This window comes from Canis lupus, chromosome 29 (genome assembly GCF_048164855.1).
Source record: "Canis lupus baileyi chromosome 29, mCanLup2.hap1, whole genome shotgun sequence".
Taxonomy (NCBI): Eukaryota; Metazoa; Chordata; class Mammalia; order Carnivora; family Canidae; genus Canis; species Canis lupus.
The window spans coordinates 22,518,742-22,545,673 of record NC_132866.1 but is presented as its reverse complement, the minus strand read 5'-3'; the positions used below and the strand labels follow the sequence as shown (position 1 = coordinate 22,545,673).

Genomic DNA, 26,932 nt, shown 5'->3' with positions numbered 1-26,932 from the left:
TTACAAACTGCTCATCTCTCACCATGCCTGCTACCCTTAGTTTCTTCCTTAAAATGACTAGCACCTATGATGCCCAGGAGAAGGCTAGCATTCCAGAGGCACATGTTAAAAACTAGCATGCAGACCTATCTGCTTGGCTAATGGTGAGTGTCAATGGGAGACCAAATAATTACTCTGCATTCGCTTGCATCTTTCCATGTGCTCATGGCCCTGAATCAATAATAGCAGTTGGCTCTTAAGATCTTTTGTTATTTCTAAAGACAGGATGTGTTGTTTCATGTGATGTTTCTGCTCTTATCAAATCACAAAAAGAGACAGGAACAAAACCGAGTCCCTTGTTTCTCTGGAGTCTACTATGGCTAACCAAATCCCCTTACCCTGGCCATTTTTTTTTTCCCATCTGGAGTAAAACAACTACAACAAAATAAAATTTTAAAGTCAAACTACAATGTTTCCAACAACTTTTATTTGCTACTAGGCTCATCCCTTTTCCTAGTAGTCTGGGAGGACCTCTAGATCTGCAGTCACAGATCATAAAGAATTATTACTGCTTTTACTTCATGGCCCTGGTAAATTCTCAAAAGCTGAAGCCAAACAATGCTAAATGTCTGCAGAGGTGCTGGTTTTAATGGTCCTGTCATTGACCAGACACCTTGCAGAAGCACATCACCGCAGTTGACCACAAAGTATCATTCTCTAGCCTATTTATACATTCTACTTGTGGCCCTGGCGTTCAGCGGTTATCTGTGTATATTATGACCAATTATTGTGCTTTGCTTACTAATGGTGACAATAATGGTAACAGGTGGTTTGCCACGGGTTGGCAGGAGGAGAAAATGGGGCAGGATGGTTAAAGGATACAAACTTTCAGTTATAAGATGAATAGGACCTGAGGATGTAATGTACAGCTAGATAAGTATAATTGATAATACTGTATTGTATAACTGAAATTAGTTAGGAAAGTATAACTTTAGCTTTGAAAGAAAGAAAGAAAGAAAGAAAGAAAGAAAGAAAGAAAGAAAGAAAGAAAAGAAAGAAAGAAAGAAAGAAAGAAAGAAAGAAAGAAAGAAAGAAGAGAAAGAAAGAAAAAGAAAGAAAGAAAGAAGAGAAAGAAAGAAAGAAAGAAAGAAAGAAAGAAAGAAAGAAAGAAAGAAGAAAGAAAGAAAGAAAGAAGAAAGAAAGAGAAAAGAGAAAGAAAAAAGGTAAATATGTGAGATGATGGATCTGTTAACTCAGTTGTGGAAATCCATTCACACTGGATATGTTTCTGAAATCATCACATGGTATACTTTGAATATAATTTTATTTGTCAATTACACCTCAATAAGGCTCAAAAATAACAGCAAGTTAAAAGTGCATAAACATAAAATTTAATCCAAAATGTTCCCTTGATATCTTCTTTTTGCAGTGAGAGCTTAAGAATGTCTTCAAGTATCTGTATCCATCATGACAGTAAGTCTGACTTTTGGTATTAAGCACAAAGGGTTGGACACCCTTGCTTTATGCTTTTAGATTGCCCTGTATATATGTATTCCTGTCATGGTTCATAATGGTTTGCTCGATCTCTTTGCATAAATGCCCCTTTTACTTTATTGAGCTCCCACAATGCAGGTGCTCTGTTTTATTATCACCAAATTCTCTGTGCTTACTAGAGCATAGAGATGAATGTTTCCTCAGTAAACATATAGACAACATTTTTACACTGGTTAGTATCTACTATAATATCTGATATATTGGGTTATTCAATTCTGGGACTCAAAAAGAACCTCTCTGCAGTATGAGATGAAAAATTTTGATCCAGGGTCCTTTAATTATATAAGAAGGCAATAGGTGGCTGTATCTAATATATCTTTATATTGCCTGTGTATTTGAGAAAATGAATTCCCTTTTTGAACTAAATTTCACAGAAGGGCAGGGAAGTCTTCATGTCTTAGCAAGTGTGTGTGTGTATTTAGGGTCTCTGGAATTCCCTTCTACCCTTATTCTACTTTCTTAACCCTTTTTAAAAAATGTTTTTGTTATTCTGTTTTTTTAATTTTCATGTATACAATAAAATAATTCAATAATCCTATACATCTTTCAGTGCTCACCAAGATAAGTATATTCTTACATCCCTTTATTTCACCTATCCTACAGTCCACCATCCCTCTGGCAAACACCAGTTTCTTCTCTGTATGTAAGGGTGTTACTTTTGGGGGCACCTAGGTGGTTCAGTTGGTTAAGCAGCTGCTTTCAGCTCAGTTATGACCTCAGAGTCCTAGGACTGATCCCAGGGTCCTGGGCTTGAGCCCCAATTGTGCTCTCTGCTTAGCGGGGAATCTGCTTCTCCCTCTGCCACTCCTCCTGCTTGTGCTCTCTCTCTTTCTCTCTTTCAAATAAATAAATAAGATCTTTTTTTTTAAAAGTTTTTTTTTTGTTTCTTTTTTTTCTTTGACATTTGTTTCTGAAGTTCTACATATGAGTGAAATCATATGGTATTCATCTTTCTCTGACTGACCTCTAGATTCATCCATGATGCTGCAAATAGCAAGATTTCATTTCCTTTTTTTTTTAAGGCTGAGTAAAATTCCATAGTATACATATACCATATATTTATCCATTCGCCTACCAATGGTAACTTGGGTTGCATTCATACCTTGGCTATTACGAGCAATGCTGCAATTAATTTTTAATTGTCAGAGTGGCTAAAATAAAAAGTATAAGAAATACCAAGTGTCGGCAAGGATGTAGAGAAAAAGAAATCCTTATGTACTCTTGGTGGGAAGGCAGGCTGGTATAGCCACTGTGGAAAACAGTGTGAAGGTTCCTCAAAAAATTAAAAAATAGATATGATCCAGTATACTGGATGTTTTAATCAATAAAACAAAGCTAAAATAAGTCTTCCTAGAATATATATCTTAAAGCACTTAGCAGATCCTTTGTAGATAGCAAGGGTTCAGAAATGTAGCAGATTTCTTTCTTCTTTTTTTCCTTTCTTATTTTAGGAGGTAGATAGGAAATGTAAATATTCACTTGAAAATTTTTTATTTATTTATTTATTTTTAATTATTTTTTTTTTACTCACTTGAAAATTAAAGCTAATGTTGGTAATAAAAATTTTTTGAGATTTCACGGGTCCCCTGTTAGCAAATATGATTTATCAACATGATTTATCATCATAAATCAAAAGATAAAAAAAGAGTCAACCGCCCAGAGAGCAACTATATGAATAAAATCACTTTTTTATTCAGTGAAACATTCCAAGCCCCTAATATATGGTAAGAATAAGGCTATGGATTCCCTGTTCCTAAGAACTTCTGAACTAAGGAGGAGCTCCATAGTCACCCATGAAACAAGAGTTTTCATAATCAAGGTGTTCTTTGAAGACCTAGGAGGAATCATCTTTCACTTGCAGATAGAAACCTGTGGGAGAAGGAAGGGCCAGGACTCCTTTACAGTAAATGAATTCCATCTTCAAGAATATGCAATAATATGATCAATGGACAGAAGGAGTGGAAAAACATTCTCCTTAGAGATGAATAGCAAGTAAAGATGAATCTGCAGGTCAGAGAGAGGATGGCGCATAAAGGCATCTACTAGCAAGTCAACAGGTCTAATGTTTTCAGAGCAGCAGTAGAAAATAAACATTAGGCAGAGGTCCAATCACAAAGCATCTTGTGCATCATTCTAATGTTTTTTATTTTATCCTACAAGCCATGAAATATTACTAAAGTATAAGTTAAATGGGCAAGACTATATATAGCTAAAAGGAAGAACTTCTGGCCTCATATAAGTGTAGGCCTCCCTGTGCACCTAAAGCATTAGGTGAAGGCCCTCAGGCCATGCTAGATCCAGCTCTGTTTTTGAAAACAAGACAAAGCCAGCCTCACACATCTATGTTTCCAGTATCTTAAGTTGCTGTTCCCACAGAGGAGCCATTTTTGAATAAAATCTAAGGACTTCTAGAGTTAAGAATGCAAATAAAACAATCACTCCCTGATATAGTGCACCGTGATATTAGCAGTGCAACATCAGCCTTCTGAAATGCAATCAGCCAAATGCAGCCTTTGTAGACGTTTTCTACAGAGAAACTCAGAAATGTCACTAGTTAATCATTCTCTTGGCATTTTATCTGAGTTTATACCAGTTTAATATAGTGCTCAATAAATGCTGCAGAGCCACAAAATGTCCTGATATAGATAACCGCAGAACAAGTATTAAAAAATAAACACCGTGACGGGATAGCACCTATTTATTCAGATTTAGAATTGCAGTTAATGGTATATGGAAGAAGGAACAGGGATCTGCAGACTAGCAGAGGCTGGGGAGCTGGAGACACCTGCCTTCTTTTTGTTTCAAAGGAGCATGATATTCTCACAAGCTCTCTCCATAAATGAAGCCCAAAGAAGCAAGTGGTTCTATCTGCCCCAGAGAGAAGCAAAACCTGTCCAGGTATAAGTGGCTGGCTCTCTAGATTTCCTCTTCTGTAGCCAAGAGTTTCCCCTTCCCCTGGCATCATAGGCTGTCAAGACAAAGATCATCAGGAAAGTCCTGGTGAATGCAAGAACTCTTATTCTAGAACAAAGCAGCTTATCCTGAGGTCTCATCTCCTCCCCATTATCTAGCAAGGGATAGCTAGCATTATCTAGCAGGGATAATGGGCTAGAAAAAAAATAATAAAAACCTGCCTAGGGGGATCCCTGGGTGGCTCACCGGTTTGGCGCCTGCCTTCAGCCCAGGGCGTGATCTTGGAGTCCCGGAATCGAGTCTTGCATCAGGCTCCCTGCATGGAGCCTGCTTCTCCCTCTGCCTGTGTCTCTGCACTCCCACCCCGGGTCTCTCATGAATAAATAAATAAAATCTTTAAAAATAAAAATAAATATTTAAAAAAAGCTGCCTAAATGTGTCGTTTTAGCCTCTCTCTCTTAATCCTAAGACATAGGCTTGCTTGATTTCTTCTGGGATCCACACTGTCACAGTGGTTTCCCAGAACAAAGATAGCTGCTACAAATAAATAGAATGACTAAAAACAAACAAAGAGATGCTTTGTTTCTTAAATGCATAATGGCTACTGAGAATCAGCAGGGCCAATATCCACAGGAACAACAAATTCTGCATTTTGCCATCTTTACTCCCTCAAACTAGAAGCCTAACTGTTGAATTATATGATGTCTGCAACAAAGTGTATGTGAGTGTGCATGTGTGTGTGTGTGTGGGTGTGTGTGTGTGGTTATAGGAGCAAGGTGAGGAATGGGGTATCTGACTCAGAATGAAGGCATACATAAAGCTCAGGAAGGTAGTAAGGGAATAAGGATGTTTGTTGAACCAAGTGTATGGTGGAAAACAAAAGTGACAGTTGCAAGAGCGATACTGAGCAACAAGCAACATGCTTCTTCAGACATCAGAAGACCAGATCTAAGTCAGTTGGACAAGCCATTCTGCTGCAGTACTGCCCCTCCCCCCACTTTCCCTTTATTTTAATGGCTTTACTCCCAAAACCATCGATTCATTTCCCATTTTCTTATTTCCTCACTGTTTGGACCCATCTCCTTGCTTTCCTTGTTCCCTGAATACAGATGAGGGGATCTAGAGAGGCACCAGGGAAGATGACCAGATCACCAGTCCAGTCCTCAAACAGAAATCACAGTGCCAGTGAGATACAGAGAAATATACTGAAAATGATCAAACAGTTTGGGATTGAGGTGAAAGAGTAGCTCACAATATTTTTAAAAATAAGGTTTCTTTTTATCTTTTCAAACTGTGGTGTTATCATACTCTATGCATTTTTTAGCAACTTGTTAATTTTACTCTAATCCATTTTAGAGACTGTTCTATGCCAGAACATAAGATTAATGGGCTAGATCTCTAACTACTTTATTGCAATTTATTAAATGAAAATATCCAATTTGTCTATCTATTGTCTATTGATTGACCCAGAGCAAAAGTGCATAATAAATGAAAAAAAGCCCTGGAAACACACAGACAAAATTCATAATAATAGCCATCTCTGAGAGGTTTTGGAATTGAGGGTGACAAAGAGATCATTATCCTTATCAGTAATTTAAAATTTTTTACAACATATTTACACATTACTCTTATAATTAATATTAACAAATCTGTACTATTACGAACAACAAGAAAGTTTCTTCAGTTTGGAAAACAGTCTGAGGAGACATATCATCAACGTGTGTGGTCACAAAAGGATAGAGAGAAGGAACGAGTGAAGGTAGGATGGAGAGGAGACCTGAAATATTCTCTAATCTCAGACTACTCACAACTCTGCCACTATCTTCCTATGAGTACTTAGAAAGCTAGTGCTGTGTAAGAGCTATGGCAGGGAGAAAACAATGCTAAGGACACCAGGAAGTGTGTGTTTGTGTTGTTCTTAAATTTGGAGTGAAAGGGAAAATGTGTGGACCCACATCAGGCTTAGGACCAGAGAGACCATGTTAAGAGAAGACAGGAGAGGAAAGAACATTACCACTTCCCCTTTCTTTCCCTTTCTGTCAAGGACAAAAGTCTTCAGACTAGAAGGTAGAACAAACCAGCATAAAAGGATTGAAACCTGAACATTTTGCTGCTGGAGAGAATTTGGCCCAGGGAAATTATTCTCTATTAGGGTATTCCAAAAACAGTAATATCCAAAGTTTTAGTTTGAACATACCAAGGAAGAAAAACAAGAATGAGACATGCCAATATATGATGACTTGTTGGCTGTAAGTTGAGGAAATGTACGAGTGTGCTTATGCTTTAATGTAAGAAAATATACACAAAATAGAAAGTAAAAATAGCCAAAAAAAAAAAAAAAAAGCCAAACCCCACAGGAATTATAGTATCTTCTCCCTACATCTCAATGAATCATTTTCTACACCCCTGGCGCACTGCTGCAGCTACCTCACCATGGAGACTATTGCTCTAGACTGTGGATTCATGGGTTATCCTTAATATTTAGCACTCAGAAGTGCAGACAACTGATTCTCAATTAAGTTTTTTAATGAATGAATGAATGAATTCAACAAATATTTATGACTACTAATAATACGCAAAGGCAATTCTAAGGTGCTGAGGGCTTGGGAGTAAATTAAATAGAGGATAATGCCTGTACTTCATGAAGCTTCCATTTCCATACAGAAGGTAGGGAAGGTATAAAAAAACATAAATATATATCAGGTGGTGATAACAACATTTATTGAAAGTTGTGTAGAAAAAAATATACAAACTATAAGATGGTTTAACTACATCAAAAACACTACTGTCATATGGTGTTGATCAAAGGCTGGTGTCCATCTGTTAAGTGTAGAATCGATATCATACAGGGCTTGCAAGGCTGTGCCCCTGTTGGCATCCTGCTCATCAACTGTCAACAACTTGGATAAGAATATCTATTGTGTGCCTACAAAATTCACACATGACACAAACTGAGGAAAAATAATGACTAGATAACAAAGGTGGTGGTAGCTCTAAAAGCAAGTCACTTGCCGAAGGGCATGTAGCTAATAAATGATATAATCAGATTGGAACCTAGGCTCTCTAATTTTTCTACAGCTCCATGTATCATCTGTAAAAAGGATAAAATAAATAAGATTATTGTGAAGGGTACAAGAAAAGAGTAGGTGCAGCATCACTATTATCAACAGTATGAATTAAACGGTCCTTTAGAGATGAAAAGTCTCTTAGAGATGAAGTAGTCCAAACAGCACATGTCACAATTAAGGAAGTCAAGGCTTCAAGACAATAAATATCATGTCTGAGGTTACACCACTCAAACAGCATCAAGGCTAGAAATACTAAGCCAGGGACACCTGGGTTGCTCAGCAGTTGAGTGTCTGCCTTTGACTCAGGGCATGATCCCCAAGTCCTGGGATTGAGTCCCACATCGGGCTCCCTGCATGGAGCCTGCTTCTCCCTCTGCCTGTGTCTTTGCCTCTCTCTGTGTGTGTCTCTCATGAATAAATAAATAAAATCTTTAAAAAAAGAAAGAAAGAAATACTGATCCAGGTTCATGACTCCCTCCGATGATCTTTCTTCTCATGAAAAATAATTCATTTCTCTTAACTCCTTAGTGTCTCCACAAAGACACTGTTGACTCAAAAGACAATGTGTATGTCTTATACTGGAAATACAAGGAGAGATGATGGGAACAATTCAGATAATTTGACATCCTACAAGGGTCATGGGCTGCTATGGCTTGGTTGTTTGTGTCTCCCCCAAATTCATATGCTAAAACCTAATTTCCAAGGAGATGGCATTAGGACGTGAGCCCTTAGGAGGTGATGAGTGCCCAAGTGCAAGAGGCCAGAGAGGGCTCCCTTGCCCATTCTAGCATGGAAGAACATGACAAGAAGGTAACTAACCATTTGCAACCCAGAAGAGGGCCTTCATCAGACCCCCATCATGCTGGCAGTCTGATCTTGGACTTCTGGTCCCTCAAACTGTGAGAGAGAAATTTCTGTTGTCTATAAGCCATCCAGTCAGTCTGTGGTATTTCGTTAGAGCCACCCACACGAACTGAGACATGTGTGGTGGGCATTAGGTTTGCATGGGCCTACGCGTATTTGAGAGGGTGCCATGTCTTGGAGTCTGGAAATAGCTTGCAAATAAGTTTAGTTTAGATCCTCAAATATCAGAGCCTCTAAGTGTGAAGGAGGCTTCTCTGCAGTTACTTGAAAATAACTAATAGATTTAGACCCTTGTGAGAAACACAATGTTAGTCTCCACACTAGACTGCCAGGTCCTCAGCCCTCACCAAAGGCTTGTTTAACCATCCTCGAATAGCTCTGCTCTACTTTTTCCTTCTTTCTTTCTTTCTTTCTTTCTTTCTTTCTTTCTTTTTTTTTAAATTTTATTTATTTATTCATGGAGACACCAGAGAGAGAGCCTGATGTGAACTCGATCCCAGGACTCCGTGATCATGACCTGAGCTGAAGGCAGATGCTCAAGCATGAGCCACCCAAGTGTCCCATCTCTGCTCTACTTTTTGAGCCTGTTATGAAACAAACACATTCTTTTGTTTTGTTGTATTATAGATACTGCAGAAAAAAATACCCCAAGAGGCTCTAGCTCACAAGCCCCTCAATTTAGAAGGGAAAGTGACCCAGGCACAGTAGAGCTAGTAAAGGAACAAGGGCAGAATCTGGTTGGATAATGAAGAAATCAGATTCATCCTCATAGCACGGGCCCAAGTTCCTGGGGTGTCAAATGGCAGCTACTCTCCTCAGTACTCTGCTTATTTACAAGGAATTTCTAGAGTTTTGAGTACGAGGTATGCAGAGATTTGGAACTGGGCAAATGTCGTGATGATAAAACCTGTGAAAATACCTTGAAGGCCGTGCTAGTGGCCTTGGAACTCATATTAAACTGCGTGGCCAAGGAAACAAATGTGATGATGGAAAATGAGAAACACCTTCTAATTTTGTTTAAAAATTCATACTCTGCTAGTGATGCAAATTCTACAGTTCTAGTCAAAAACATCTTACAGCAACAGAAAGAGAAGAGAGAGAGATAGGGAGGGGAAGTTGGAATGAAAGGAAAGGAGAGGAAGAGGAGGGAGAGGCTATGAAAGAGGAGATGAGGAAGAGAAGACTTGAAGAAAAGAGAGGTAGATGGCAGGGTAGAGATGTGATGAGGATGACAAGAGGGAGAGGACAGAAGAGATTCCCGTCTAGCTGGCCATGCTGCAGGTCACATTCCTGTTGGTCTTCCCCCACCACCCACCCCAAATTCCACCAGCTGGGAAATAGGCATATATTATTCTTATAATTGGCATAATTTCTTTTTTTTTTTAAAGATTTTATTTATTTATTCATGAGAGACACACAGAGAGAGAGAGAGGCAGAGACACAGGCAGAGGGAGAAGCAGGCTCCATGCAGGGAGCCCGATGTGGGATTCGATCCCGGGACTCCAGGATCATGTCCTGGGCCAAAGGCAGGCGCCAAATCACTGAGCCACCCAGGGATCCCAAGCCACCCAGGGATCCCCATAATTTCTTTAAAAAACACTGCTTTCAGGAATCTAATTGGAAAAACAATGCATTTTCATTTAAAACATAATGGAAAGTGGACCAAAGTATAAAAAAGGAAAATAAAACATTCACACTGTCCTTCCATCTGGAAGCAGTCACCTTTAACATTTTGTCATTGATCCTTCAGAGTACTTTTTTATGTTTCTGTAGGCATTCCTTTTTTTTTTTTTTTTAAAAAAAAAAACAACAACTTTTGTATCATACCATCAGCACAGCACAGCAGAACATACTATTATATTGGAGCAGACTATTTTGCCAGCTGTACAATATTCTGTAATTTACCTAACTGATAGGCTGACCATGGACTATCACTCGTGTCTATCCATAATACTGTGCTGGTTATCTTTGTAGGTAAATATTTGCATGTCTCTCTTATCTCTCAGTTTTTCAATAGGCAGAATTATTAAAAGAGGGAATTTTGCTAATTCAAAGAGAATGAACATTTTTTTAAGACTCCTGATAAACTGTCCAACTGTCCTCCAGAAAGTTTACATAAGTTACACTCAGAAGAGCACATGAATGTCCATTTCCTAAGCCTTCACAAGGCTAAGTATTATCTTCTCAAAAAACCTATCCCTTTAATAGATTAATAAATGGCATAGCATTTTTAAAATTTAATTTATTTATTCATGAGAGACACAGAGAAAGAGAGAGAGAGGCAGAGACACAGGCAGCGGGAGAAGCAGGCTCCATGCAGGGAGCCCGACATGGGACTCAATCCCGGGTCTCCAGGACCACGCACTGAGCCGAAGGTGGCGCTAAACTGCTGAGCCACCCGGGCTGCCCAATGGCATAGCCTTTTTAATTTTTATATCCTTTTAATTTTAATTTCCTATTTGTGAGATTCAACCTTTTTATGTTATTTTTTTCTTTTATAGATTTCCTGTTCATATTCATGGGTCTTATATCTACAGAGATGTTTTTAGTCAAGTTTTCATTTATAAGAATGATTGAAATGTTTAGGATATTTATCCACTTCTTGGGCTGTCTTTTTCATATATATATATTTTAATTAGTTCATTTGGAGCCTGAATTGTTTGGGGATTTAATTTTATTTTATGTAAAAAATTTTTTAAGTAATCTTTACACTCAAATAGGGCTTAAACTCACAACCCTGAGATTAAGAATCACATGCTCTTCTAACTGAGCCAGCCAGGCACCCCTGTTTGGGGAATTAAAATCGCTGTTAAACAACAGAGGTCAGTCCTGTTTCACAGAGGTTTGTTTTTTGATGGGGAGCAGAAAACCTTGCTTTTTTCTTTGGTTAGGACAAAGAAGATAGGGAAAGGGGGATGTGTGTGTGTGTGTGTGTGTGTGTGTGTGTGTGTAATGGTGAGTACCTCCAAGTCGCCCTCCTGAGGGTGAAGGTGGTGTGAGGTGCCCAACTGAACAAACTGGGGGACCCCAGAACTACAAGTTCAGGGGTGAGGAATCCTCTGCTCTAGGACAAATAAAGGGACTGCATCATTAGGAAAATCCATTTTGTTCTGAGATCTTCATCTCAGGTCAGACCCTAAAATGTTCCTCTAAAAATAATTTTATTAGACAGCAATATCTTGCCCTTAATTAGCAGGTAATGCCTTAATGGCATACTGGCATCTAACAGGGATTGTGTGCCTATGAGCTCAGAGTGAGAGCACAGAGTTCCCTGAGGTGAAGAAGAGACAACAAACATAATCCAGAATTGGGCTTACTCACCATTTTTTCTGGTCACTTTGTTAGCTGAGCAACTAACCGATGGCATAAATAAGTAAATGGTCAAACGGGACAATTATTCCTTACAGAATTCCAATTAATACATATATAAGAAATGATAGAAATAGAAAATTTCTATTAGGACACCAGAGAAATCATTGCTGAAGGCAAAATTCACTGATGAATATTGAAATTAGTGAGTGAAATGCATAGCTTTACAGTATCCCTCCCAAAATATTTATTAATTATTGTAGTGCTTTTAGCATATGTTCATATAATTTTTGATACTCTTCCTGCCAGGAGTTGGAGATTAATTCTCCTTCCTTTGAGTATGTACTGGACTTAGTAATTTGCTTTTAACCAATAGAGTACAGAACAGGAAAAACAGTAACTCTGCAATGGAGAAACCTAGCAGATCCCACCTTAATCAAGTGATCAAGGTTAGTTAGCATCACTGGTAAAAAGACATATTGATATTTTGCACTGTTTGATATGATGTCATAAGAAGGGCACATCATTTCTGTGATATTCTCCCCAACAACCTATAATCCTGTAAACATGAGAAACTATCAGACTAACCCAATTTGAGGGACATTCTAAAAAATATCTGACTAGTACACTTCAAAATTGTCCAGGTCATCAAAGACAAGGAACAACTGAGGAGCTGCCACAGATCTGAAGAGACTTAAAGATATGAGAAATAAGTGCCATGTGGGGTTCTGAATTGGATTCTGGATCAGAAAAAAAGGGATATTATTTAAAAATCTGGGGGAATCCAAATAAAGTCTCCAGTTTAGTTGATAGCCTTTTAGTACTATTAATTTCTTAGTTGTAAATAGTGCTCCACAGTCATTAAAACATGTTAACTTAGGAGAAGCTGACTGAAGATCACATGAAAATTCTGTCTTATTTTTGCAATTCTTAATTGTAAAATTATTTTGAAATAAAAAATTAGGGAGAAAAAAATTATACCCAAATCTTTTAAGGTTATACTCAATTACACCAAAAGTACTACAAGTAGGAAAGTGACCTTTTCTTTCTATTTTTCCTAAATCATTGTCACTGCATGGAATGGATGGATCACGTCATTTTATCATGTAAAAGCAGGTTTAAAACTACTGTAGCATTTCAGTTGCTGTAAGTTTGTGATTCATAGATTTCAATAATCACAACAAAGAAAGCTATTCTAAAAAAGATAATATTGGAAAAGTGGTTCTTATTATTGAGATATTCTCACTATTTGTGTAGAAATAGAAGACAATGTGGACAGCCAGGAATTTTACTAATTCTGGGCTGCCCTCATTACTATAGGAAGAGCCTGTTGCAGCTGACAACATAAATATGTTGGCCTAGGAACTGATGCAGTGTGAGGGTGAATGGGAAGGTGTGGCTGAAGTGGCTGTACGCTGCATCTGCCTTGGGTTCCTCTCTCTTAGGCAACTTACTTTCCTTGGCTACTGAATTACTCAGGAAGGCTAACTGCTCATAAGAGGCACATTCTAGAAGAGCTAGTTTGTTCCCTGGGTTAGTGATGCAGAAGCTATCCCAGGCACATAAATATTCTAACAAGTTTCATCCTGTCACAAGAGAGTCACAAAATTGCTCTGTTCAGCACATGATAATGACTCTGTAATTCAATTATTGGTAGAATTTGTCTTCTGGTATTTATCTGCCTTAAACTTTGGGCACTCATGGAAAACCCTTTACCATAAATTTCATCAATGCTGCAGCAGGTTCTGTCCTATACCTCAGGGTACATCTTGCCATGCCTGTGAAAACCTTGACAGCTTTCTCTAAATTATGGAATTGCTTTGTTTAGGGATGTTGATGTTTAAAGTGCCAGAGCCAAACAATAAAAAACAGTGGGACAGATCCATTCCCTCTGGTTATTGTCTTTAGAGAAAGAGAGATCTTGACAGACAGAAGACAAAGTTCATTCTCAATCCAAAAGACTGTTTTCAGCCATTTATCTAGAATTGTGAAGAAGGGATTCCTGCAACTCATAGGAGGTCAGATATGATAGCCTTAAAGTTTTCTAAGAATCCTAATAACATTTTTAACACATTCATGAAAACATCTGGGCTGGTCATATATGTGGATTCACTAGTCTCAGAGTTGGTTTTAGGATCTTTCTCTGCCCACTCCACCTCTCCTATCTAGTCAAATAAGCCAATTTCTGGGTCTTCTCTACCACTGTTTAGAATTTACCATCCCGTATCTCATCAGTTACCTACTAAGACAACCTTATCTAATCTTTGATTTGAAAAGTAGGTATCTATAGTTACCTCAATCCCCATATTCATTTTCCAATTTTCACATATTCAATATTTATTGAGCACCTACTCAATTTCAAAATGTTCATTTTTTTTTCCATTTGAACATTTCTTAAATCAGTAGGTACCTTACAATCATCAAAATAATAACGTTTAACTGGCAGGGTTTTTTGGACAATACACAAAATAAAAGTGTATCTTCATTCAATGGGATTTTAGAGTTGATGATATATGGTATGTGCCAGGCAGTGTTCTAGGTACTTCACTCTACTAGCTCTTTGATCAATTTTTTCTCATCTTTGTCCTATCAACAGACAAGTCCCTCTCCTTAGAAACCATTCCCCAGGAACACTGCTATCATAATTTAATATGGATATATATTTGTGCAACTATCTTCTTTTTCCTTCTCCTCTTTCCACTTCTCAGTGTTTCAACATGTGTTAATAGAGGCTGACCTTACATCTCAGTGTTTTGAATATAAAAAGGGGAAGCATGACTCAGCTAGAAGAGGATTACCACTTGAAAACCATGTGACATATGCAAATTTTATTTATCTTTTTGGGGAGGCATTAATCATGTTTTAAATTATTTGGGAGACAATCCCATTATTGTAGGTGGAAGCATAATTGTGTTTTTGTTTTTATTTGGAGATTATATATGGTTTTACAAGCTGCACCAGGTACCAAGTTTTCAAAGGATAGACTGTAGTGATCTTATACTGGATCAGCTTGGCCAACCTACAATTGTATTTCCCAGAGTCTCCATTTGTTTCAAAGTAGAACTGACCAAAAAGAAATACATGTGAGGAGTGGAAGACAGGAGAGGAACAGCAGCCAGTTCACTCTGAAGGCAATGTAGAGAGGCAGTGACAAAGTGCTGGCAGGTCTCCATCTGTCTTTGCTCTTCCCTTCCCAATTCCCGGTCTGCCTCCTCTTCCAGGCCGCAGTCTTGTGCCCTCAGGCTGCAAGCCAGATGGAAGGCTGCAAACTCAGATGGGGGGAGGCGGGGTTCCACTGTAGTTCCATCTCAGCAGCTGCAAACCCCTTGAGGGTAAGGGCTTCTTTTAATGCATACTGTTTCCAGTATGTTTTCACAGCCAGGAGTTAGATCTAAAAATTACTCAATTGATATAGATTAAATGAACTGAGTAACAAGGGCTTTTAGGTAATCAAGAAGCTATAAAATTAAACACTGCATTGATTTATTCATTGTTCCTGATTCTGGGGCAATAGAAAGGTAAAATATGTGTTTGCATTAAAAATTCCCATCTGAGGGGCAGCTGGGTGGCTCAGTTGGCTAAGCACCCAACTCTTGATTTCAGCTCAGGTCAGGATTTCAGGGTCGTGAGATGGAGCCCTGTGTGGGGCTCCTTACTGGGCACGAAGACTGCTTGATATTCTCTCCCCATCTGCCCTTACCCCCACCACTTACATGTGCTCTCTCTCAAAAAAAAAAAAAAAAATTCCCATTGAAAATATAAATTGTGACACGGGATATCAGAATGAGATGACTCCCATATTCCTGAAATGAATGTCCAATTCTTCCTTATTAACTGTCACTTAAAAAGGACTATATCCTCATCATGTATTGCACGTGTCTAGAGTTGAACCCCAGTTCCCATTTTAATCCTGACAAGTAGATAAGGAAGACCACAGGATGACTGATACACAGATGAAGACAGTAAGGCTTAAAGATGCTAATTAAATAGCTTATTGTCACACCCCTTGAAAACAGGATTCTAACAAAGTCATTCTGTCTCCAGAGCTTTCACTGTTAAATACTAAACACCATCTCTTACTGGCTTGAAGCAACACACAAAGGTGACCTATGACTAAATGAGCAAGAGAAATAACATACTCAGGTGCTGTATAAACCCACAGGCTCCTGAACTTGAAGGCTAAGTGAGGTCTGATCTAGGGCATAAGTCAATTTCTCTTAATATTCTTCTAAATTAGGAAACCATGAAGAAGAGGATTTTTTTTCCTGTCTCTCTTGTGCTCCTTCACTCCCATTCCCTGCACTCTGCTATCACAGCAGTTGTTAGTGGGAACCTGGAGAAGTGACTGAGTCTCAGCCGCTCGCAGATGGAGGAGCTGCAGCCCATGGAGACAGGAAATCATCAAGATAAGGAGGACAGGGATCAATGATGGCCATTAGTGAATGAAGGCTATGGGAAAAGCGATGGGCTCACACACTGTAGCAGGGGGAATTTAACTTAATTTGTAGGGAAAATTCGATCATCATAGGGAGAGATTACTAAGTGGAGGAAAGTGCAAGCGGATTAGAAAATCGCGCTCACGGGGAGATCATTAACAGAAAGAAAAAAAGTATAAAACATCAGGCCTCTCAAGGATAATGAAAATTCTCTTATCTAGCACGCGCAGCACAGGGACAAGAAATGCCCCGGTGCAGCTCCAGGGATGTGATCTGAGGAATGAGTTCCCACCACTTCTCCCTGCTTCTGACCCAAACCACAGGCATGAGTTCAGCTCACAGGATAGGTGGCCAGGAACAAGAGAAGACTGTCTGGGAGGAAGAGGGAGAGTATTAAGAGAAGAGGAAATCAAGTCAATACTCTGAAGAAAGGCAGGTCCAGGGTTCTTCCCCTGAACTCCATGCTCTTAGCTGTGTAAAGGATCTGCCAGTTGGGGCACTCTGGGCAGCAGTCACTTTGTCCTTGCTTAAATGGATTTCATTACCCTTAGGACAGCCTCTTGGGTTAATCAACTGCCTACTGCATAGAAAAGTGTTCCTTTTACTGATGTAGAGTTCTTCCCCTTTAATATATCCTTAGATGGGCTGGGAGTCTAACCTTTTTCATGCTGGAAAGAAAGATAGGTCATCTACTAATGGCTCTCTGATGTGACAAGCAAAGTCCATTCAAGATGTGTTTCACTCTGAATGTGTATGTGGGTTTATGTGTGTGCATGTACATACATGTGCATATGCAATGAATTTCAGTACTGTGTGTGTGTGTGCATACACCAAGTGTCTACTATTCCATTTACTGTCATACAGATGATAGAAAGATATTAAAGACAGGTCCTTAAGGAATTATCTATTAGCAAGAGAGGAAGTGAGGAAATAAAAAGATATGCAGAACATACTAAGTGCTAAGTTATCTAATAATAATTATGATAATATGTCATTTTTTCATTCTCAAAAAGTGCCTTGTAAGAAAGAGACTGAAGCTCAAGGCAGGTGAATTAGTTTCTCAAGATTGCCCAATTAGTAAAGAGCAAAGCTGGAATCTGAAACTCAATATGCTGACTCTCAGCCTGTGCTCTTTCCACCAATCATATATATAGACTTACAGTACAACACATATAAGTTATGATGCACTGAGTTTTATTTGTGACATAAGCACATTTAAATTCAAAGAAAGAGATTTGTTTTGCCTACAAAAACAAGAAGCATGAATTGAAGAAGGTTCCAAGGGTAAAGGCCATAAAGATCCACTATTGGGATCCTAATAATGGCAAAGATCCTCATCCATTGTCTTTGTGGTCAAAACCAAAACTATCCTAACACATAGTAATTGCTAAAATTTAATCTCTGCTAAAAAACAAAATAAGGACAGTTTATTCCCAGGTAGGAGTATTTATAAATAATCATAGAGATGTATAGATTGGTTCATAGACCAGTGCTTCGAATTATTTACCTGGCCTTAAAAAAATATTTATCTGGCCTTTTGGGAATTTAGCATATAGAATTAGGAGTATGGGGTGGGAGAGGTCAAAAAACTGTGCACTCAAACTCAGGTGGCAAGAATCTAGTTATGTTCTGACTCATTATGCTGTAAGCAATGAGGAATCTCATTGCAATGTTTGATCAGGGAAATGTTTGATCAGGGAAATGCTTACAAGACTCCTGAGGCAGTGGTATATGAGGAGAGGAGGGCTTTTTCACTATCCTTAATGAGCCAGGGTAATGCGAAGGAGAACAGAAGAGGAAGTGGGCAGGTGTAACTTCACAGAGGTAGGAGTGATGGGGATTAGAAACATGACATTTGAGATGAAGAGAACAGAGATGAATATGGTTCAAGTGCTAAGGGTGGGACACAGGGTATACAGAAATACAGAAGCCTATAAATAAAAATCTGATTCTGAAGAGTGTGAGATATTCTACTCCCAGCTCAGCATAAAATCGAAAGCTAGTGATGGTGTTTGTTGAGAAGTTCACTGCAAATAAAGGGAATACCTGCTTTAGAGCTTTAAGTGAAGGATGAAGCAGAGTATCTTCAAAATTCAAAAAACAGCCTTACTCCCTTCCAATTACAGTACACCTAATTTTCTAGTTATTTTGGTAATGTAGAATTTTACATTTTTATTCTACTTCACTAGTTTATTCTATTCTATTTATTTTATTTTTGTAATATCATTAGACTCCAACCCTTTTCCACCTTGCAAGACATGGGGAAGGAAAAGTGCAGAAGATTCTCTTGTGGAATCCATTACAACTATCTGGGGAAAGAGAAAAGAATTACAGACAGTTCACACCACACCGTCTCTGTCCCTTTGGTGTGAATGGCTTAGAAGTCTTGAAGGTGCCATGCTCAATGGCCAGCACAGCTGAAGGAGGAAGAAGAAAGGTCACAGACCTGCTGTATATACAAAAAACTACCAAATAACAAGGAAAAAAACAAAACAAAACAAACACCTCTCACTGGCCCAGCAGCAATATTCAACGAGGACTTGAGCAGTGGTAGCAGTTTGAGTCAGAAACAGAGAGAGAAATTGCCTTAAGTTCTGAAGTGCTTTCTGGCATGGTCAGATAACACCAGCCAAAGTTTATGGATCTGTGTCTTCTGCCTGAGGTTAGGTGAGAAAACACGGGAGAGGGATGACAGGCCAGGTATAGAGACAAATGTGACTTTAATGATTGGGCACAGGGCCCAATGGGAGTGAGGCCAAAGGAAATAAATGCCTGCTAACATAACAGTTCTGAGGAAGAAGAAAGCTCTGTGGAGCAAGGTCCTCAGCAGAGCTTCAAGAAAGCTGGTGCTCAAGCCAGGCTTTCTTGGTCCCTAGCACAGTGGGGCTTGTGAAGGTACACGGAGGCACTATGGTGTAATTAAACAACACAGTCTCTTCAGCCAGTCATATCCCGGTTTATTTATTTATTTTATTTTTATTTTTTTTTATTTTTTATTTTTTTCATATCCCGGTTTAAATTCCATCATCATAACTGATGAGCACATAGCATTAGTCAGGATTATTTAACCTCTCAGGATTTTACTTTCTTACTGATCTTCTTACTTCTTCTGGAGTAAAACTGGGAAAAGACCTGCTGCTAGAGACCACCAGGAAGAAAGCCTGCCTGAGGGTAAAGCTACCACCAAGGAGGGCGGAGTTGACATATCAAGACAGATCAATTCACTGAGCATCCGAAATGAGTGGAGACTGGATAAAGTTGGACCTTTTGACTTTCTAGATACATGAGTTAATACCTCTTTTAAAAAACCTTTTTCTTTTTTGTTAACCAGGTTGCATTTTTCTATTACAGATAAAAAGTTTTGATGACTAAATTATTTCAGGTCATTGATTTGAGGATTGACTAAAACAGCGTATGCAAGGCGCTTAGCATAGGGGTTGGCACACAGTAAGTGCTCAATAAATGGGACCTCTCGAAGATACGGAAGGGAGAGTTATTCATATTGGCTGGCACTGAATCATGGGAATGAATGATAATGTGTAAACATGCTCAGAAGCACTGAGTATGGACTTGCAAGTATTCTTGTACCTCTCCGCTGAACAATACAGCTGTCACATGCCTGAAACAAGACTGGCATTCTACAATACAATAGTTCATTGTTGAGTCAACTCTTAATTTTCTGTGTGTGAATTATTCACAGAAAATATATAATCACCATTCAGTTGTCCCTACTTCCAGCCAGTCCCCTTTTATGTCAGAACAACATAATCAATAAGGTAAGTCTGAACCTATTTTTAATTAAGTGAAACAGCTCTAAGGTTGCCTTGTCTTTTGCATAGATAATAGATTGCTGAGAGGTTTATAATGAAAACTGCCTTCCATTGCTTTGTTCAAAAGTTGAAACAGATCCCAAGAAGGACACATTCAGCAACTGCTAATAGTGAATTTGGCTTTTGGCAGGACCTTCCCTTATTCAAATATTTTGGATACCACTGATCATCCAACTCTATGCCCTTGTCAAAGTCAAAGCAACACCTTGGCTCTTATCTATTGAACTGTTAAACTAACAGCTATTATTGGGAGATGCAGGTCAGAAATAAATCTTAAACATAGAGCTGATTTTTACTATTGCAAGCAAGGGCCATGGGCCCAGACAGACCAAGTTTCAAAACTTGGCTGTATCATGCATTATGTATGTTATGTTGGATAAAATACTTCACTTTTCTATTTTATCAAATTGAGGCTAAGAATCCCTATCTCACAATCTTGTTATAAGGATCAAAGGACATGATTTATCAGGTGCCCAGGTCATTCTATAACTTAAGCCGCTGAGCCACCCAGGCTGCCCCAGTCATTCTATAACTTAATAGAAATCCCCATTATGGAATTTTATTTTGCTGACACTTTGTTCTCCCATCTGTACTTTTTTTCCCTAATGAAAATCTATTCTCCCTTTTTATGATAACAGAATCCTGTTTTCTCCTTCTTAGTAATCATCTCTCCCCTAACCTTGAACCATGCGGTTGGACTAGGACTCAACCTCATCTCCTATTTCAATTCCCTGACCTACATGAGTAGTCTACCACCTTCTATAGCCTTGACCACTCAGATTCAATCTCTGGAAATATAAGGAAAGAGGCAGGTTGGTTATATGGGGCTTCTAAACTGTTAGAAAGTGGACTAAAGCTGATAATGTCCATCATTGCCACAAATGAGAAAACCAACCTGAGGATAAAGCCAAGTAGGGGGAAAACAAAACTAATAGATATAGAAGGTCAGACACTAATAAAAATATTATTACTATTAGTCAATGGGCATTTAATACAATTCTTAGGTTCCAGTCATGTAAACACTTCATGAGAAACATCTCATTTAATGAAGTAGGTATTAATTATCTTCACATCACAGAAGTGAGAAAAACAACAACTGAGGTACACAGGAGTAACTTCTCTGTGATCCCTTACTGAGTAAATGGTAAAGCTGGACTCACACCTCAGTATCTCTGAGCCCCTTAATCTCCAGGCTTTAATTCCAGTGTAACTGATCTCTGACATAATAAAGAACAAGACTGCTATCACAGTTAAATAAAAAGGACACCTACTCTATTAAGTGTAACATCGTACTAAGATGTGTTTTATAAACTGCTATATAGACATGTAAATCAGTTTTAAAGACAATATGAACTCCTTGGAGGAAAGTTCATATTTATGTTAATTGTGGCAGTGCTAATAGCAACCACTGTGATAACATAAGAATAAGCTCTTATGTTCCATAGTTATTTTCCAATTGCCATCGACTAGTATCAGAGATGGCATTGCTATTGCCACCCAAGTAGGTATTTCTCAAGTGGACTAGGTGATAAAGGAAAAGACATGAATTCATCTTCATTTTTCTCTATGGGAAATGCTATGTTATTACCTAGAGTCACTTACACCAGAAAATTTATCACTAGAAAAGTTGCCTCCATCCTTCCACACCCCCACAACCAGGCTCCAAGCAAAAATTATTAAAGGGGGCCTCTTTTAATTAAGCTTGCTGAGTAATCCTAGATAGCCCCATAGTTCCTGTGTAATTTGAAGCAATTGGTTTCCAGGAGTGAGTCTAATAAATATTGCTTTGACTGACATCTTTGCTGCCAGCCTCAGGAAGTTGCTCAGTCAGAAATACAGACCATGTGGCCAGAGATCAAGAGATTTTCATCAACAGTCATGTGTACTGTGCAATTTACAAGGTCTCATGCCTCTCTGGAAAAACTAACAGAGCTTAAAGAACCCACGGGGGCCATCTGCCAAGCCCAGTTGGAGAGAGACTCATGCAGGCTTGGTGGCCAAAAGAGCTTCGGGTTTTCTCTACTCATCTGCCTGAATGGGTTGGATTTCCAGTGGCTCACAACTCCAGCCCAGAAATAAAGGCCAAGAGGCAGAGGCAATGGAGTCCATTGATTTAGCAGAGCATGGACCTTGGAGCCAGACTGCCTGCATTTGAATCCTGGCTCTGCTATTTTCCGGCTGTGTGACCTTGGCTAAATTAGTTAACCTCTCCATGCCATAAGTTTCCCATCTGTGAATGATGATAATGCAAGGCTTACTTCATTAAATTGTTAGGGGAATTAAATGGCTTAAGTTTGAATCATGCTTATCACAATGTTAGGGGCTTGAATGGGGGAAGATGTGTCTCTCTGTTCCCAAAGGTAGAAGGAGGGGCATTATTCATTTTATTTAACAGACAGATTAATCAGAATTCATCCACAAGCATTTTTATAAAGATAAAGATATTAGGACATTTGGTTACAAGGGCTTTGCTAATCAGGCTTTCAGATAAAAGACCCCTACTCAAAGAATAGATAAGAATGGAAGCAATTAGCATTGGCCAAAGCAAGGATGAGGTCTGTTCACTTCATAATGCTGTGTATAAATAAGACCATTAGTGAGCTACAAAATATTGTGTACCATGTACACTTACAGGGGAAAATATTCTCATCTCAATTTTGTTTTTTGTTTGTTTGTTTGTTTGTTTTTGGTCCATCTTTTTAGTTAACTTTTTTCTTTGTTTCTGTTGGGAAGAACACATGTCCATCTAGTCCTCTGTGAAGTGGAATTTCCTACTTTCCTTGGTTGGGTCCACAGGCAATTTCAAGTCACTTGGAAGCAGAACTTGAAAGACTTGCCCCTTACACTTTCTCATTGGCAAACTATCCACTCCATTTCCAGGTTAAATTAGGTGGACCTTATTCATTTATTTTAGCCCTTCATTTGTTTATTTTCTGAAGCCTTTCTTTGCACACATTGCACCAAGTAAAGACAGAATGAGAAAACAAAAACAGAAACAAAAAACATGGTCCCTCTTTCCATAGAGTGACTTTATAATTTATGGGCAAAATATACAGAGATGCAAGGTGTCACATGAATAAGTGACAGGATGAGCAAGAGAGAAAGAGAAGAAATGTTGACCAAAGATGGGAGACTCAGTGACAGCTAGAGTGGAATTCCTAGAGAAGGAAGAGGCTAAACCCCGGGAGAAAGGCTCAAGCCAACGCAATGGGAAAGAGGTGAACCGCTTCCGTGCCAACAAAAGCCTTCTTGAGTTATAAATGTCTCTTTCTGATGGGAGAAAATAAGGCATCTTTCCATATAGAATTCTCTATGTGTTATCTTTGAGCCCATTTGTTTGCAAATGACTCGCCCTTTACTTTTTTGGGTGGTTTCACCAGCGTTTTAAGACATTCTTCTAATGCAGTTTCTCTAGCTTTCTACTCCCATGGGGGTTTTTAGGGCAGCGCTTGAAAATAAGAAATATGAAAATGCATTCCCCTTAGAAGTGAGAGAATTGGGGTAGGTGTGGGGAGCTATCAGGGGCCTGTAAGTCCAAAGGCTCATAAGAGGCAATGTGATTTCAGGAGGAGTAAAGGGGAGACACCTTTCAGAGTTGCAGGGAGCCTACTGGCCCCTAAAAACTCAGGGTTCCAATGATTCTGAATGATATGGACATGAGATATTGAAACCTTTGTTGGAGCTAGTTCTTATAGTACTGTTTACACAAGCAAAAGTCTAGAAACAACCTAATGTCCTTTCCATGGGCAGATTAGGTCAAGGAGGGTAGAGTCATATGTTTTGGTAAGGGTTAGGCTATAAATTCAAAAGGGAATGATAGGTACAGTCAAAATTACACTAGAATGCTTCTTACTTTGTTCTTACTGTCCCAGGATCTAGGCCTTTAGAAACTCAAAAACCCAAAGGAACTTATATTATTCCCTTTCTTTTCAGCTGTGGCTATGGGTTCCCATGGAAGGAAGCCACGTCTAGTTTAAATGGGGGGATGGGCCCAGGTGGTAAAGAAAAGAAAGAATATTACTTTCTTTTGCTGTTCCTCTGTTGTTCTCCCCCATGTGCAGACACAGCAAGAAGGCAGCCCTCTGCAATATCCTGCACTATCCTCTGAAACATCTTGCAATATCCTTTGAAATATCCTGGTCTTCACCAGGAACTGAATCTGCCAGCACCCTGACCTTGGACTTCCTGGCCTCAAGAACCATGAAAAATAAATGTGTTGTTTATGCTGCCAACTCTAAGGTATTATGATATAGCAATCCAACCTAAGGAAAAAAAATATATGTTTGGTAATACATAGAACATTTATGGAAAGAAATAAGAAACTAAGAATGCTGGTTGTGCCCCAATGAGGAGACGTGAAATCAAGGAATGGGAGGAAGATCTTTTAGACTAGTAAGATCTACTTATCTACACTGAAAACCCTTATTTTAACTTGTAAGATATGTAACTGTCTATTTTACAAGTCCCATAAAAATAAAACAAAACAAAGCCCTTGTTACAAAGCCCTTGTTGTTCACGGTTCTACAGGATCTATTTTGGGCTTACTGAGTAATCTGTGGCACAGCTTTAACATTTCCTTGAAATATTGACTATTCCAATATCACATACTGCCCTAGGGCAATGTGGGCATATCTCAATAAGGACAGATGTCACATGACAGATCTGGGTGAGGAAAAGACCCCAATGCTCATTTACTAGGTGATCTCTTAGTGGGGTACAAAATAAAATGAGACTTACCAGTAGAATCTGTTTGGTACGACCCCTTCCTGGATAAGCTGCCACCTTCTCCCAAATTCAGCAGAGCTGTATAACTGTAGAGAAGAGAAAATACTTAGCATCATGACCCCATGGCACACCAAATATACAAATATTAGTTCACTGGATCAATAACAATAAATAACAACAGCAATAGTATCTATCATTTGTTGAGCACCTGCCATATGCCAAGAGAATGATCCAAATATCATCACTACTCCTCACATCCATTTTGCAAGGTAGATGTTAGTATCTCCACTTTACAGCTGAGAAAGCTGAAGTTCAGGAAGATGATGTGATTTGCTGGAAATCATATACCCTCTAAACATTAGAATGAGCGGGGATTCATCCCCTTTTCTACTTGGTGACAAAGTCATCAGCACCACTTGACCTATCATATGTAGATCATTGTGCAGAATATAAAGAAGTGCAAATTGGAGATGTGGCTCTCCAGGAGTAGACAGTATAACCTGAACTAAAATAATGAGAAATGCACGTGGCCACAAGTGACAGAGGAATGCCAAGGAAGGAGAATCAGAAGTCAGACAGGGATGCTTCACAGATGTGTGCAGATTCAGCTGAGATCTGAATGAATGGCAGCATTCACACCAACAAAAATGGGACAGGCATTACAAGAGGAGCAACGTGGGCCCGAGGGGTTAGATACACAGGGATGGTATACAAACAATCCTGGCTCATCTAAAGAAGTGTAGATTGGAAATGTGGGAGGCAGCTTGGAAAAAGGCTTTCAAAAGCAAGTTAGGGAGATAGAACTGATCCTGCAGTCCAGAGGAGCCAGTGTTGGTCGTTCCAACAATAGCCAGAGAAGCTTCAGGCTATTCCAGCAGCCCTCATGGACTACACCTTCCCTGTGATCCAAGTGCTTCCTATGCGTTATTTCATCTCATCCACACCCCATCCCTGTGATGATATCTGAAGTTATTTTACAGAGAGCTCTACAGCTGTTAAGAGTTTAAGTCCACATGTGACATTGCTTCAATACTCTCCGAGGGCAATGGTCATGAGACAGGGTTTAATGCTCCACATACTCCATCCCGTCCAAACATGATTCTTCTTTTACATCCTGCTCTTTATCATGGCTCATTCCACATCTCTGCTGTTCTCCAATAATCTTTACAACTCCATGGAAGTGTCCTCTGATGGCAGCCTGGAGATTCCTGCAGCTCCAGGTATTCTGGTTCCCATGGGCTACTACTGGCTACTGATGTGATAAATATCATTTGGAACATCTCCTTTCTATGTGCCTGATCTATAGCCCACTGACGCCTCCAATCTTCCCCCAGTGCATTCACCAAATCCCACAGTGAATGGATAATGAGTCATACCATACTGAGTACCATGATTACCCAGCCTTGTCCTCTCCCCAGCTCCAGCACTCAGTAAAGGGTCAAATGACTCACCAAGTGATTCGCCAAGGTTGCAGATGTGCCGGGCAAGTCATAGGAACAGGTCAGCTCAAGTGAGTATTTACCAATCCTTGAAAGACGCTACCTAACAACATTGTGTCCAATTGGATTAAAACATGTTCTGAAGCCAATTTTTTATTTTCAAAGCTGAAATACGTGATTAACTAAGCAAGCAGCTTAATTGGCTCTAACTACACAGTATTTGGGCATTTGGTCAAGGAGAATTCGTGGCTTTTTCTTTCAAGTCTTACTATTTTTGTCTTCTTCATCGTGCCTGGGTACATTTTATGCTTGATTCCTTTTAAGAGTGCCAAGGAGAGATGGGGAGGCAGTTCCTCTCACAGAGATAACAGAGGATGAGACAACTCACTCCCTCTTAACTCAGAACCCAAGCATCCAGAGCATGCACATCTTGCTTCTTATTCACTAGCATGTCCTAAACTCTTGGCATTTGAATACAGAGACTTGTAGAACAACAGCAAGCACCCAGTCTGGGAGGGTCGGCTTCTTGAAACTCTCCCCTTGCTCTAACTTTTTTTAAGCTCAGAGCTGTACTTCTTCCCATGAGTTTAAAGAGAATAGAGTTCACACCATTCTGTGTGCCTATGTCTATATATAAATGTATGTTAATATCTATATTTATATATGAAGATTTATGCAAATGTAACAGAATCAGGATGGCTTGATATAATAACAATTCTGTGCATGAGGCTGGACTCATATATGTTGAAAATCAAATATTAACTCTGAGGGCTCATATGGTGACACCAAGGAACTCAATCCCTGCCCCCACATAG

The 26,932-nt window shown here is 39.1% G+C and overlaps 1 protein-coding gene across 5 annotated transcripts in view; it reads right to left on the bottom strand.

Annotated features, from left to right (window-relative positions):
* SORCS1 (sortilin related VPS10 domain containing receptor 1) overlaps positions 1–26,932 on the bottom strand; it is a 506,783-nt gene that overhangs the window by 145,889 nt on the left and 333,962 nt on the right. For all 5 annotated transcript variants that reach the window (XM_072805397.1, XM_072805395.1, XM_072805394.1 and 2 more), the window contains exon 5: positions 24,691–24,764. In XM_072805397.1, coding sequence (XP_072661498.1) covers positions 24,691–24,764 — 74 coding nt within the window. The remainder of the gene's footprint in view (positions 1–24,690; positions 24,765–26,932) is intronic.